The sequence below is a fragment of the Saccopteryx leptura genome, chromosome 1 (assembly GCF_036850995.1).
Source record: "Saccopteryx leptura isolate mSacLep1 chromosome 1, mSacLep1_pri_phased_curated, whole genome shotgun sequence".
Lineage (NCBI taxonomy): Eukaryota > Metazoa > Chordata > Mammalia > Chiroptera > Emballonuridae > Saccopteryx > Saccopteryx leptura.
The window spans coordinates 48,395,831-48,411,392 of NC_089503.1; the positions used below are offsets into that span (position 1 = coordinate 48,395,831).

A 15,562-nucleotide genomic window follows, 5' to 3' on the forward strand; every position below is an offset into this window, starting at 1 on the left:
CTTGATCCCCCATGGATAATAACTGGCGTTATAGGACATGGCTTTTTCCTGGGAGTGTAGACTTGGGAAAAGAAATCTAGATTCAGGCAAAAATCTTCAAGAGGGATGGTGGTCCAAAATCTTCTAGGACTCTCGTAGGAGGGTTGGCTTCTTTAACAGTTGCCAAGTTTGGAGACATCCAGGAGGCCAGTGGACAGTGTGGAGGTACAAGTGACGTCAAGGAAAAAGTGGGTGCCCACAGGGTCTGAACAAGGCCAAGACAGGACTGGTGATCCTGCCCATGTTTCCCTGGCCTCTCTGCGTCCTGGCAACCAGAAAAACAGTCCAAGAATGAGCTGGTGGGACCAATGCGAGAAGCTCCACTACCAGGGCCAGTGAGGGGCGCCGAGCCGCTGAGACCCCTCAAAGACTGGAGGTTTCTTAGCAAGAGGTGGAATTTTCCTAGAAGTAGTATCTGCCGACCTAGGAGCTGGGACTGGCGGTGCGCCCTCTCAGAGAGCTTCGGATCTCCGGCAGCCAGCGCCGGCAAGGGTGGAGGCTCAGGCGGGTCCCTAGAGGGCGGGGTGCCAGGCGCTACCAGCAGGTGGGGCCTGGGGGCTGGACTCCGCCCCCCCGCGCCCTCAGCAATGGTCTGGCCGCCCAGCCCCGGCCCCCCCCCCCCCCCTCCGGAGCCTGAGCGCGATTGGTGGCGGCGCTTGTCGCTCGGAGGGGGCCGGGCCGCTCTGCTCCACCGCTCTCCCTGCCGCTGCAGCCGTCCTTCTAGGCGTGCGGGCCGGTCGGACCGCCAAGGCAACCGGCGGCTGGCGATGGGAAGCGGCGCTGCCGCAGACTCAGGCTGTGGCAAAGTTTCCCAGACGCGCGTATCGGGGCTCACGGCTGCTAGCCACCCGTGACCGCTCGGAGAAGGGCTCGGAGATTTTTAATTTGGAAAAAAAATCCACCTCATTTCCTTTGTCAAGCTCTCCAGGCAGCCAACGGCGGGAGCTCCAAACTTGGGCACGGCGGCTCCACAGCCAGAGGACAGAGCTTTTGTAGAACCTCCGGATTCAGGTGCTCAGGTGCCCAGCTGCCCGGGGCGGGCTAGAGGGTGTGAGCGCAGGGCAATCCAGGGCGCGATCGGTGAGAAGGGGCCCCGGGAGCTCTATATGGAGAAGGGAGCCCAGAATGGTATGCACCAGGAAGACCAAAACTTTGGTGTCCACTTGCGTGATCCTGAGCGGCATGACCAACATCATATGTCTGCTCTACGTGGGCTGGGTCACCAACTACATCGCCAGCGTGTATGTGCGGGGGCAAGAGCCGGCGCCGGACAAGAAGCTAGAGGAAGACAAAGGGGACACCCTGAAAATTATTGAACGGCTGGACCACCTGGAGAATGTTATCAAGCAGCATATCCAAGGTACGGGAATCCCGGGAAACTTGGGCTGCCCACGAGGCCCGGGAGTGCCAAGAGCTCTCCAGGGTGCGTTGGGGTCGGTTAACATCTAACGAGTGATTCGGGGCTCCAAGGCTGCAAATGCTTGGGGGGTTGCGTGTATGTATGCTCTTGCTTGAGTGCGGGACCCTCATATCTGCGGTCGTGCACCCTTCTCCAGGGCACACGTGTGTGCAGCTGACTGGCAGTGTGGGGGCGCGCTGCGCACGTGTCCAAATGTGCGTGTGAGTCGGGGCAGGTTGCTCGCGGTTCTCTCGGGATCGCACACAGGTCCAGCCTCAGTCTGTGTACGTGTGAATGTTTGTGTGTACAAGAGAGCGCACAAGGGCTATCCAGCTCATTTGGCCACTGTAAGGGTCCACGGTGAGATGCCAGCGCGGTCCCAGCCACTGGCATTTAGAACCCAAAAGCTGCGGGACGAGCTGAAGCTGGGAAGATTGCATAGCCCCAGCCTCAGCCTCGTTGTGCGCGGTCTGTAAGGGAAAATGCAGGGGAATCTGTGGCGGAGGTGCTGCTTGTTCCTACCCCCACCACAGCCTTCTGCTCTAAGGTGCTCTCCTGGAGCAGGTGTGGACGTGGGGAAGAGGGGTTGGAGTCTGGAGCTCTGTGCATTGCGGTGGCGCCTACGCTCAGGACCAGGAAAACCTCCCTGGGCTGCGCCTTCCTCACAGAGCCTCTGGCAGCTGAGTGAAAGCCGTTCCACTCGTGGGCCCAAGGAGTGGCTGGGGTGGAACAGCTAGATCGTCTGGGGGTGGGTCTGGTGTCTAAGGCTGCGCTGGAAGGTTGCTCTCCAGGATAGGGCTGGGGCCAAAGAGAGGTTGGAGTACCGGGCAGATGCTCCAACCAGGTGACTCTGTTCAATGAGCTGTCAATGGCAGGGGATGGAGAGCTCCGGGCACTACCACATTGTGTGGGGTGTGCACACACACACAAGTTTCTCATGTTCACACCTACCTTTTCTTCACCTCTCACTCCCCCTGCTTTCTACCAAGCCTGTGAGCTGCTTAAAGGCAGATCCAGCTGAGCCTAGTTCACCTGTAAATCTGGCAGGCCCACCAGGCTTGAGTGCCTGCACCAGGCAGGAGCATTCTCTTTTGTTTATACATGGGTGTCTGGATCCGACTCTTGCACCTGCTGCTACTGCCAGGGTGGGAACAACTGCTTTGTCCACATTTGCCGTGTTTCCTATGTATCCAGAATAGTTCCTTCCCAAGACAGGTTCAGGTGAGTGCAGGAGAGGTGTTCATTTCCATTGTGCTTCCTGACTGATGACTTCAAAACAAGTTCATGCCTCTGACAACTCCACCAAAAAGGAGACTGTGGACGGCTTCTCCTTCATTCTCCCCTCTGCCTCTCAACTGGCCCTGGGCTTGGCAGACCAGTTTATCTTTCGGATGGTGCCTGTTGCTCTTTTTTTACTTGTCTCTTTCCATCCCCTGGGTCTGCATTGACAATTCATCACCAATAGAAGTACAGTGTTTGCCCCTGGGTGGTTCAGAATGTTCCCAGGAAGACAGAGGCCATTCCTTACTTTGACATTTCCAGTTTGCCCACAGATTTTGAGAGATTTCTATTCACCCATTCTGTACATGTATGTGTATGTTCTTGTGCTTCCCAGTCTGGTCAGGGAGGAGGTGGGCAAGGTACTACTTTGGAAAGAATTGAGGAGACACTCTTAAACCGTGAGCTTATCGCAGAGTGGGCCCCTGTCATGTTGAATGTGGACCATGTCACATGGTTCATAAGGCTCTGCGTGGAAACAAGGGCAATGTTGAACTTGAAAGGAGCCTTTGTGGTTTTGCTCTCAGGAAACCTTATAATGATACATTGTTTGGAACTTTCAATTACGTATATACCTGAAAACAATGACAAAGATAGGAAAAGAAGAGGGAGCAGGATCCTTAAAACATGTGTTGGTATAATTCTCTTGTAGGTATGTGATGACTGTGTTATGATTATGTTGAGTATTCAAAAATGACCAGGTTCTCAGGACAGAAAGCCACAACCCATAGGGGGACAGGGAAGGGTTGACAGGGGAAAAACTGGACCTGAGACAGGTGGAGGGCAGAGGTCACATGGTTGTACCATAATATTGTAGCAATGACTAGTGACAGCTCCCCAGGTGGTGCTGGAGCTATCACTGAGCTGGGGTCTAGGGAATTTAAAGGGAAATTTAGGGATTTTCCTTATTTAGGTAAGAAGCCTACAAGGTTTGGGACTGGCCAAGCTCAGCTCTCTGAAGGCAAAGGATGAGAAAGGACAAGATCAGACTCTTGTACTTGATGATATTGGCCATTTATTTGTATTTCACTATTAAGTTTCCTTTAGTCAGTAGAGACTTTGACCAATCCAGTTGACTGCTGGGCTGAGGGGGAATAAAGGATAATAATAATGGCTGAAAATTACACAGCACCAATTATGTGCCAGGCACTATTCTAAATGCTTTACGTATATTGACTTGTTTAGTCCTCACATCCCTATGAGATAGGTAATGTTAGCTCTTTTTAAAGATGGAGAGGCTATGTACAACTTGCTTAGGGTCATAACACTGGTGTGTAGTAGTGCAGGGATTTAAATCCAGCTAATGTGGCTCAGAGTCTGTGTTCTTAACTATATACTGTACTGTCTCCTAAGAGGGCCAGTGGGTCAAAGGGGGAACTGTGCTCCCCTGGCGTCACTAGGTGGGGGGATTTGATGTCAGAGCAAGAGACCGCAGAGGGTGGCCAGGGGTGATGGCATCATAGCCTTTTGACTTGGAGACTTCCGACATAAACTCAGGAAGCTCTGGGTTTGGTTTTGTTTCCTGCTGAGAAGCAGAGGTTACATTCACTTGAAAAGTGTTTGTGGGACAGCCGGGACAGTTCTTGGCATTCACAGAGAGTAGGTATTGGATGGATGCGTGGATGAATGAATGAGTACACAGTGCAGATGCCCAGTGTACCAGTTAGGCCCTAATGAAAACATTTTCATTCTCAAATGAATATGCTTTGCTTTGGAGCCTTGCTCAGGCTTCTCTTTGCTTTGGAAGGAAAGTTGTCTAGGAAGCTGCAAATGTCACAAAATGTTCTGCAGCATGTTCCATAGGACTTGCAATTAGAAGAGGCTTTGGAGCATCACCCTAGAGATCTGTTCTTGTCATGATAGAAAAGTTTATTTTCCTCTTGGGGGTTGCCGTGATATTTCATTTTAATTTGTTTTCTGATTGAATGATTTAATTAGATAGTGTTTGGGAATCTCTTGGGAATGTAAATTACAGTTTTGAGAATTTTTGTTTTAAACAAGAGGGTGGATAACTCTAGATTAAAAAAATAGATATAGCATCCTGGGCCCTGGCCAGGTGGCTCAGTTTAGTTAGAGCCCCAATATGCCGAGGTTGTAGGTTCAATCCCTGATCAGGGCACAACAAGAATCAACCAAGGATGACGACATGAATAAGTGGAACAAAAATTCAGTGTTACTCTCTCTCCTCCACCTCTTTTCTCTCTAAAAATTAATTAAAAAACTTTTAATAAATAGCATCCTGATGGGTTGGAAACACAAAATAACTGTTAGAACAGGGTTGGTTGTAAGAGAAGAAAGATTGATTGCTTGAGGTGGTGAGGTGGGTTTAGTAGAAGTGTGCTCAAGCTGGCCTAGTGTTGGGGAACTTAGGAAATGTTGATTCACTTCTTATTTTGGAAGTCCAATAGAAATGGAAACAGCATTCTCATTTTCTTGATCAGTATATTTTTGAATATGTAAGGATGTGCCATTGAAAGAAAATGTTTAAAACTGTATAAAAGAGCCTGACCAGGTGGTGGCACAGTGGATAGAGTGTTGACCTGGAACACTGAGGCCCCAAGTTCGAAACCCCAAGGTTGCTGGCTTCTATACAAGCTCACCAGCTTGAGCATGGGGGTCACTGGCTTGAGTGTGGGATCATAGACATGACCCCATGGTTGCTGGCTTGAGCCCAAAGGCCACTGGCTTGAAGCACAAGGTTGCTGGCTTGAGTTCAAGGGTGCTGACTTGAGCGAGGGGTCACTGGCTTGGCTGGAGCACTCCCCACCCCCATCAAGGCATGTGTGAGAAACCAATCGATGAACAACTAAAGTACTGCAACTGGGAGTTGATGCTTCTCATCCTTGCTCTCTTTCTGTCTGCCTTTGTCTCTCTCTCTCTCTCTCTCTCTCATTAAAAAGAATAAAAAAATAAATGTATAAAAGAGCCTCTAATTCTACTCTAATATAACTATTTTTCATTTTGAGCATTTCCTTCTAGCTTTATCCATCAGTCTCTGTATTTAAAAACAAAGGTATAGTTGTAGTTTATATGTAATTTTTTATTCTGCTTTTTGTTAGAAGTATTTTTTTCATGTTTGCTACATGATTTATTGATTCAGTCCTCATTTATCAGAGACTTAAATGTGCCAGGAACGACACTGGGGAGGAAACTTTGGATAAAAAAAAATGAATCAAGACATTGCTGTCATAGTAGACTTGCTTTTAAAGGACAGTAAACTCCATCGTATTCAACAGAGTTAGAGTTTGTTAGTCAGTTAATGGAAAAATTTGTTAAAGAGGGGAATCAAATAAGCTATTACATACATACATTACATATTTTATTTTAATATCATTCAAAATGTACATTCATTTGCCAGCCTTTTGATGTCAGGTCAAGGCTTTGTCTCTGGCCTGAGTGTGCTTTCTGGTCATCTCCTTTGCATAAACCACTCTCATAATGTGCTGTTTACAAAGTCTGAATTTTTTATTCTGTTTTCTTTGAAATTCATTGAGAACTTAAAGGTGCTTATGAAACAATCTCAGTGTAGTAGCTGACATTTTTAGGGCTGTTGTCTGGTCTTTTGCAGTCATTTTGCTCACATGTAATTTGACTGCTATTTAAGTGACTAACTTTACAAAGTTTTTCCAAAGCATTTAAATTAATTTTCTTTCTTTTTTTTTTTTTTTTTAGATTTTATTTATTCATTATAGAGAGGGGAGAGAGAGAGAGAGAGAGAGAGAAAGGGGGAGGAACAGGAAGCATCAACTCCCATATGTGCCTTGACCAGGCAAGCCCAGGGTTTTGAACCGGCAACCTTAGCGTTTCCAGGTTGACGCTTTATCCACTGCGCCACCACAGGTCAGGCCTAAATTAATTTTCTTAGAAATAGCAACTCTCATCTTTTTAGTAGTCATATTCCATTGGTTCATATAATACGTAATTAAATTATGCTGTTACAATGACAAGTGCTAGAAGTCTAAACACATTTGGGCACAAACCCACTGACTGTTGGTAAGCATACAACTCAATTGCCAGCAGGAGATTTGAGCGGGGGCAGGAGAGAAAAGCTGACACAGAGGGCCAGGACATCCCGCGGTTTGTTTCACGGGGGAATGAAAGCATGGTTCATCAGGAGAGGTGATATTTGTTGAGGGTTTTGAAGGAAAACTTTTACTCTTTTTAATGATTGGGTAACATTCCATCGTCAATGTACCATCAACGATTTAACTGTGTCCCTATTTTATGAACTTTTGATTTTCTGTTATAAATAATGCAGAAATAAACATCTTCACCTCCCTGTTTTCTTTATTTAAATTAATTTTAAGAATGTATTTCCAGAAGTGGGGTTATTACTGACTCAAAGAATAGGGCCATTTTTGTGAAAGATTCTTTTTCAAAAGGAAAACCTTTCTACACAACCCCCAGCAGGGTATTATTGTGCTGGTTTCGTGGGGCCCGACTAGTATTGGGTGTTACCAGTCAACATTTCCTGGGCAAATAGAATCACTGTCAAGGGCTCTATTTGTTTGATTTCTACTCCTTTGATTACTATAGAACATAATATCTTCTCTCTAGCCCCATGTTTGATTTCACATTGAATGGTGTACTTTTATCAACTTTTGGGCTATTCATGTATGTGATTTGTATATTAAAAATTATATCCTATTTACATATATCATAAGTAAATAATGCCTGTATTCTGTAGTATATATGTAATTTTTTCTTTACATAGATGACTTAGGGCAGTGATTTTCAAACTCTGCCCCCAGAAGCCCCAGGCTTCTAGAAGGTTTGATCTGGAGCCTAAGGAGTAGAGAGGGTGAGTGAGGCCTCCTAGACCTCCCCTGCACCCCCTTCTCCCCTCCCTGCAACCAGTGCAGCTCCTCTGTCATCTGTCCTGTATTTGGTGTCATGCAGAACACTTCATTTTAAAAAAGGCTCTGCTTTTCTGAAAAAAAAAAAAAAAAAAAAAAGCAAAGTTAAAAATCACTGTTTTGGAAGAAAAGGAAAGCTCAGACTATTAAATTTTTGTGAGGGATAATAGAGAATTAAAGAAAGTAAACAAATCTAAAAGGAAATTGAATTCCTGGGCCCTGTTCTTATAATAACTCTTTACCCTCCTGAATACTATGATTAATAATGTATTATAATTATATGACTAATTTCTAAATCCATTATCTTACTTCATTGAGTCAAGATCATCCCAACAATGGCAGAAATGGATTATGAAATGCTTTTTGTTTCCTAAAAGTTTAGGCATGTTATATGCATATTAATGTACATCGGGTCAGTAACAGCAGGTTGCTCATGGTAATTGCAACTGTATATGGTCCTTAAAAAATCAGAAAATGTTCCAGGCCTGGAGGTTGGGAGATGTTCTTGCTCCTTGAAGCTTTTAATGTCACCTAGAATTGGCTGATGTCCTTCTCATCTCATCTCTGACTTGGCAGAGTTGTGAAGAGGATATGATGTTTACTGAATGCTTGCAGTTTATTTGAAGAAAGAGTATCATTTTAAACAGTAAGGCTATTTGTCCTTCAGAATGAACTGTGGCATGTGAAATTATATTAGTAACAGTGATTGATTTTTGAGAGAGTTCAATAGCAGGATGTAGAAGTTGAGCCCAATTACCTTTATTAATAGCTCAGACCGCATCTTTATGAACTAGAAAAACCTTGCCAAAGAGTACAACTTTTTTCCCCATGGCCAAAGAATTTTCTTTTTTATCCAGAAGTGTGTAGGCTGTAAAATAAATGAGTTCCACATTCTTTCCTACTCACTTGACACAAATTGTTATTTGCCCTTGATAAGTAGGTTGATGTAGAATCTCAAGGAGAATTCAGAATGAAATGTTGGAGAGCCATAGTCTGGCTTTCTGGTTTGTGAGGGCCTTGAAGGTCAGCTTCAGTCACTTGGGTTAGGCTGGTCTGTATTTTTCCAAAGCTATTAATAGGATTCGGAGCCACATACAGGGTTGCTGGAGTATCTTCATTACCATCCTGTAGGATTTCGGACTTCACTTAACTTGCAAAAGCTAAATGGGCTGTTGCCTTGATCTGAGGCTTGAAGGATCTCTTGAGGGTTGTTGCCCCTTTTTGTTGCTCTATTTAAGAGTCTGGGACAGACAACCTGACCTGTGGAGAAGCATGTCGGATGGTGGTCCATCTGTCGGTGACATTGCACAAGAAGTTCCTTTGGGGGAACACCGAGCTGAATGTGAGCGATGAAGGTAGCCAAAAGTCAGCAAGGTGGGATTTCTGGAGACAGAGAATTAGTCTTGAAGTTGGAGAGGTGGCAGTTCATAAATGTTGGTTAGGCACTGTGATAGGGAGCAAGGGGCAGAGTGGGTTAAGTCTGCTGGTTAATGATCCTGATTCAATGAATGGTCGGCTGTGCTGTTCATACTGGCCTTGAATATCTCTCTAGGGCTGGGGGTTCTGCCTTGAATTTGTCAGAGATTTGGTTATTTCCTGGCACCTACAGTAGTCATCTTACCCAATCTCACTTTGCCTTCAGCGTCATTCAGCCCCGTTCCACAATGCAGTGCTTGAGCCCAGGAGTTCTTGCTGTTTCCCTTCCTCACACACACACTTGCCTTCACATGCAGGGCACACGCCCCAGGGCAGGGCCTGGATGCAAGTCTCAACACATTGCCTTTGTTTTCACTTCGTTTTTTTCCCCTACCACTACAGAAAGCACATCAGTATGCAAGAGAGAGGGATAACCTTGAAATCCCTTCAGTTTATTAAACTTAATCATTCATAAGCTCTGGTACTTACATTATTGTTAATAACAAATTACTGAACAACTGTTCCAACATGCAAATATGTAGTGCCAGTGATTGGTAACAACTACTGTCCTAGAATCTTCTGTGTGGGTCTCTTTGTGGACCCAGCTTAGTGCAGCCAGCTGTAACTTCAAGCTAGACGATTCCTCCTTAGATGAACACTAATGCTTCGGTAGTTTTCCTGGCTACATGATTATGGATTAAAATATGTTGGTAGAAGAGATCATGCCAGTGGCTATGCAGTTCTGAGATGCTCTCTTGACTGTTTAGCATTCAGTTTCAGTTATGTGAGCCAGGTTTGCTGAAAGCCCTAAGCGTCCAACCCCAGTGAGACAGTGACAGGCTTCCTGTATCATCATGCTGCTAGAACATACTTTGCTGGGCTGTGTTTTATTATTACCGTCATTGAAGAGTTTGCAGAAGTACAGTGTTTGGAAAGATCCAGGGAAGTGGCATTGACAAACGTCTCCTTGGGACAGATGAGAACAATGAGAAATGATGCCTGAAGAAGAGGCGTGGGGCCCGGTCTTTGACGTGAAGGGGTGCATTTTCGTGTCCAGTGTTGACGCCTCAGAGTGGAGCACCCTACTAACGATTGTGGGGTGCTGCATGTAATGAGCTCTGGTGCATCGTTTGGCTTCACCAGTGTGACATGCCCACCTTTGTCCTCTGGGAACTTCGAGTTAAAGGCCATTGCGACCCCAGAGCAGCAGGAAGGTCATTCAGGGACAGGACAGGATTTGAAACTTGGGTTACTAAGTGTCCTGCTAATGGCATCTGTGGATCTAGGGGAACAGCATCACGACTGAGCCTATGAACATGAGAGTAAGGAAGCTAAGGGGAGATTTGAAGCTACAGAAGTGACAAGTGAGAATTCTAACCAAACTCTTGATTTACTTTAAGAGCAACAGGTGTATAAAAAATTGAAGGTTGATTATATTAGGGGAATGGAGGAAGGACTACTTCTGAGTTGGGGACTGGGCTAAGGACTGTCCATGCATAATGCTTTTTTTTTTTTTTTTTTTTTTAAGCAAGAGGAAGACAGGCAGACAGGGACAGGCAGACAGGAAGGGAGAGAGAGATGAGAAGCATCAACTCATAGTTGCGGCAGTTTAGTTGTTCATTGATTGCTTTTTCATATGTGCCTTGACAGGGGGTTCCAGCTGAGCCAGTGACCCCTTGCTCAAGCCAGTGACCCCTTGCTGAAGCCAGAGACCTTGGGCTTCAAGCTAGTGAAGCGAGCAACCATGAGGTCATGTCTATGATCCCACCCTCAAGCCAGTGACCCCAAGCTTAAACTGGTGACCCTGCATTCAAGCTGGTGGTCCCACACTCAAGCCCAATGAGCCTGCACTCAAGCCAGTGACCTCAGGGTTTTGAAACTGAGTCTTCAGTGTTCCAGCTAGATGCTCTATCCTCTGCGCCACCACCTGGTCAGGCCATGCATATTGCTTTTTATCTTCACAACATGGTGAGGGAAATTTTTAGAGATGAGAACATTAAGACATAGAGACTTAGCCCAAGGTCACAGAGCTGACGGGTGGTAGAGCCATAAAGGAAAACTGTCTCTAATATGTACGCTCTTTATAGAATAGAAAATATAACATGACACTCTCACAGAGAGAGAATCATTTTAGTCAAAGATTATGTTAAGTCTAAGCTCAGAGACCTCAGGTCAGGTGGGAGACGGGTGGGAGATGGAGCCAGACCTGTAGCTTGGTCTGTGCTGGTGTAAGCATGGAACCCTGAGGCTGGGGCCCCAGAGGGAGAAGGCCTTGCTTTGGAAGGGATCATGAGGTGTAGCCATGAGGGCTGTGGAGAGCCTCTTCTCCGGGGTTACTGTGGACCCACGTGGTGGTTATGAGGCCCCAGGAACTTGTCCTTGTGGGAAGAGTAGAGTGTGCCAACTGCAGGCTGAAGCTCATTCAGGTTTCACACGTGACTTTTGAGTACCTACAGGGTGGCAGTCACTGTGCTGAGTGCTTTCCTGTACACTGGCACAAGTGATGTGTCTTCTATAGTGACCAACTCATCCTGTTTGGCCAGGACATTCAGTGTTTTAAAACTAAGAATCGCGGTTCCAAGGAGGCCCCTTAGACCTGGATGGTTGGCCCTCCTGGTCCTCTCAGTGAATTCTGTGTAGTGATAACTCCCAGTATCAGGGCAGAATTGCCCTGCTGATTGCACCACTCTGGTGCCTTCTACCTTCTGTTCTTGAATGTTGACTTTGTCCCAGAGTTATAACGAGGACAGTGAGGGACCTAGCAGCCCCTGTCCCAACCCCTCCCCAGCCCCACCAGCCCCCACGCAGGCTGCCTCCTCTCTCCTTTGTTATTCCTTCCCCCTCCGCACTCTTTTTTTTTCAGCTGTCTGAGCCTCTCAGGATTTGGAAAGGAAAAAAAAACCAATTGCTGTAAGTGAAAGCTCTAATAAAGTGGTTTGGGCACAAACTATCAGCAGCTGTTTATTTGCCTAAAACAGTAGGAGTCTGTATTAATAACCTTGTGACTTATACGTTGGGAAGTTAAAAGTAAGCAAAAATCTTACGCGAGACCCACAAATGTGACTTGATTCCTTCATTGAACTAATCTCTCTTCCTGTGTATGCTGGTGACATGTTTCTATTATCCGTGTGGAAGAGTCTTTTTGATCTTCTGTTACAGATTGATTTCGCTGTGCCTTGGTTAGGGTCCCAGAGCAGAGGGGCTTTCTGGTTTCTCTTTATTGCAGTTCTGATTCTTGATGTTTGTGTGATTCCTGCTTCAAAAGATCCTGGGGAGTGGGACAGGCTTTATCCAATAAATCATCATTTTTCCTAACAGGAGAGAAGGAGCCACTGACATTTAATATGGGAGAGGCTTTAGCCCTGCTTCTCTGTTCATGAGCGTGGGGATAGTCTTTTAATACTTTGGTTTCTTCTGCTCCTAAATCTCAGTTTAATAATAAACTGACCCTCTGATTTGTTTTATTTTCTAAACGTGTGTACAGAGGAAAATACAACATGCAGGAATTATGATGTAGATTTTCCGCGTCTATAATTGGGCCAGGCTTTTAAAAAATTGTTAGAATCTGGGGAGTTATGGTAGAAGGGGAAGCCAGAGAAAGTGGATAGAAGAGACTTTTATTAATGATTCAAAAATTGGTGGAAAAAACCAGTAAGGAAGTGTAGAAATAGGTCTGAACTTGTGTAGGAGATGGAAAGAGAAAGAGAATTGATATTTGTTGAGCACCTATTATGTTCAAAATGGTGTTCCACTAGTTTAACGTTGCAAGCAACCCTGTGGGATGCTGGTGTCTACCCCCCCCCCCCCCCGTCCCATTTTACAGATGAGACTGTAGGCTCAGTGCCTGTCCTTAACTGCCCAAGGTTATACAGTGAGTAGGAGACACACCTTGTTACCTCTATCAAGCCCCTTAGTAAAGGCCCGGGACCCTCTTGTTTTTCTGCTCTATTGATGCTGATCAAGAGAAAACAGGCTCATCCCTTTCCCGTAGCGAGCATCTTCAGATGACACTGGAAGAAGGATTCAGGGGAGTCAAGGACCTGGGTAGGTTGAACGCCTGTGCCGGAGCTGACCAGGACCGAGCACTCTGGCAGGCTGAGGGGGGCTCCGGACGTGGCGCTTTTTAGTCGGCTGTGTTGTTTTTCTTTTCTAGGGTAGAACTTAGTGTGAACAAGACCATCTCTTCCACTTGTATAAATCACAGTTTTATTGGGGGGGGGGTGTCCTCCAGGCTCAGGGCAGGGGCAGGTCAGGGACCATGGAGGGGACTGGTGCACACAAAGGAAGCAGCAGGCATGTCCAGGTCTGCCTGGGACTTCCCATTTGAATGAGGTGGATTAGTCAGGGTGCAGTGTATAAAACAGTGGGCCCCAAGCTCTGTGGGCAGATGTGGGAGCCCATGGGATGGTCGGGAGGAACTGCAACCTGCTTCCCAGCTTCTGTTCTCTTCCTTCTTGGCTGGGAGTTTGATAGTGACCTGGGTGTACTCCTGCCTTCTGTTAGTCACATGCTCACACTCTCCCCTTTCATTATTCAGCCAGGGTTTACTGAGTACCTAGTAAGTGCTGGGAATATATCAGTGGAACAAACACAGAAATATAATATAAAGGGGTTACAATTAAATGAGGCGGTCAGGGGCTCAACTATAAGTAAAGATGTGAAGAAAGTGAGGTGTGAACACTATCTAGGGGAAGAGAGTTCCAGGTGGAGGGAACAGCCAGTGTAAAGGCCCTGAGGCAGGGAAGTGCCATGTGCCTTGTGTGTTTGAGGAACAGTGGTGTGGCTAGGTAGAGCAGAGACACTGTGGGAGAAAGGGCTGGGGAAGGGCGCAGACAGCGGCCAGTTGGGGAGCAGGGTGTGCAGGCCTTGGAGACCGCTGTGTGAGGAATGCTCTGGAAGGAATAGGGAGCCACTGGAAGGGGTGAGAAGAGGAGCCCAGGTTTGAAAGGCATCAATCCAGGCTGTTCCTGAGTACCAGGCTGCTCCCTGAGTTCCTCGCGTGGTCTTGACACTGTGCCAGGTGTGGTGAGAGGTGACAAAATATATAGGACAATGCCCTTTCATTAAAAAGTTCACAATTAGACTGGGAAAGACAACCTGAGAACCAGTTGAGGATCGTTAGCAAGCCAATGCAACGAGGGTTAAAGCTGAATTCTAGGAGAGTGCGTGGTCAGAACTGACTTCAGGGAGACGCTGGGGTTTATGACGCATCTTTGAAGAATGAGAAGGATTTACAGGCGTGGAGTCGGGAAGACAAGCGGAGTGCAAGTCAGATATTAAGTAAAACCAACAGTTACCTTGAAGAGGGAAACCTGAGTTCTCTCATTTAGCGTGCAGGCAGACAGGGCCGGGAATCCGCACTGCCATCGACACAGCAGGTGACCTTGGGTAAGTCTCTTCCCTGTCCAGTACCTCAGTTTTCCTAACTATAGACATCAGGACACTTGCTCCTTAAACACTGCAGGACTGTTGTGCTGATGAAATGAGGTGGCGTGCAGGCAGGCACTCCCACCCTGCCTGGCAGCTGTGGGCATGGATGGGCATGTTTTCTTCAGGCTTTTCCCCTTCCCTGCACTCCCACGATCATCCTTTCTTGGAGGTTGATAGAAAATATGGTCAGGAATATGTTTTCTGGTTGTAACACATCGCATATCCGATCTGAAGCCCCTTTCAGTGGAATTAGATACTGTGTGCCTTAGGACCTCCCTGGTAAAGCCCAGCCTGAGATAGTCCTCGGTGAGACTGAAGGGAGCCCAAACCAATGCAAGTTCCAGCCTCTCAGCTGTGACACGTTGGAGAGTCTCGGTTTGACCTGAGGACTCCTATGAAATTCTAAACCTGCCAGCTTGGGGACCCGCCCCTGTTTGCAGAGAAGCAATCATTTTGTAAGACCCACTTGGAATTGCAGTGGGCAGCGACGATGTCAGGAATGTGCTGTGTTTGTTGAGACCCGGGCTGGTGGGAGAGTTATGCAAGGTGCCAGGTTACCTGGCCTGTAAGTCTCATTTCTGAAGAGAGTCTTGTGTTTTCCTTCGTCTCTATCTCCCAACAGAAGTGGGGCTGCCTCAGCCCATCTTCCTGCCAGGGTGAATTTGATTTAACTCAAAGCGGTGCGACTTATAATTCCAATTGCAGGCAGGAAGTGTGATTTAAGACAATTGTCAGGAAGATTCAATTTAATTTTTTTTTCCCCTTCCCTTTCTATAAAATGTGCATTTTGTTGCATGGTATAATTTTAGTATACATTCTTTACAACTCAGAGATAGATGTAATTTCACATTGGGAAGGTGTACTCTACATTTTTTGTTTTAGTACTTATCTATTTAAAGTCTCTTTGAAAAAAGATTCCCTTCTAGTTACAGCAGAAAACTGAGGCTAGGTTTTGCTTTTCCACTAGGAAGAACTGGAGTACAGGCAGGTCCCAGGTTATGAAGGAGATAGGTTCTGTAGGTTTGAAAATATTTAACTATTTATGTGCACAAAAAGGTAAAACTACAAAAGAATGAAACTCGACTACAGCCTGTCCCCGTGTACTAAAATTAATTCAAAATGGATCAAAGACCTAAATATAAGA

At 46.2% G+C, this 15,562-nt stretch overlaps 1 protein-coding gene across 2 annotated transcripts in view; it reads left to right on the forward strand.

The window, feature by feature from the left end:
* Positions 1-750: 750 nt before the first annotated feature.
* The window catches only part of GALNT18 (polypeptide N-acetylgalactosaminyltransferase 18), a 364,308-nt gene continuing 349,496 nt past the window's right edge, over positions 751-15,562 (forward strand). For both annotated transcript variants that reach the window (XM_066365677.1, XM_066365674.1), the window contains exon 1: positions 751-1,399. In XM_066365677.1, coding sequence (XP_066221774.1) covers positions 1,165-1,399 — 235 coding nt within the window. In that variant the 5' untranslated portion in view covers positions 751-1,164. The remainder of the gene's footprint in view (positions 1,400-15,562) is intronic.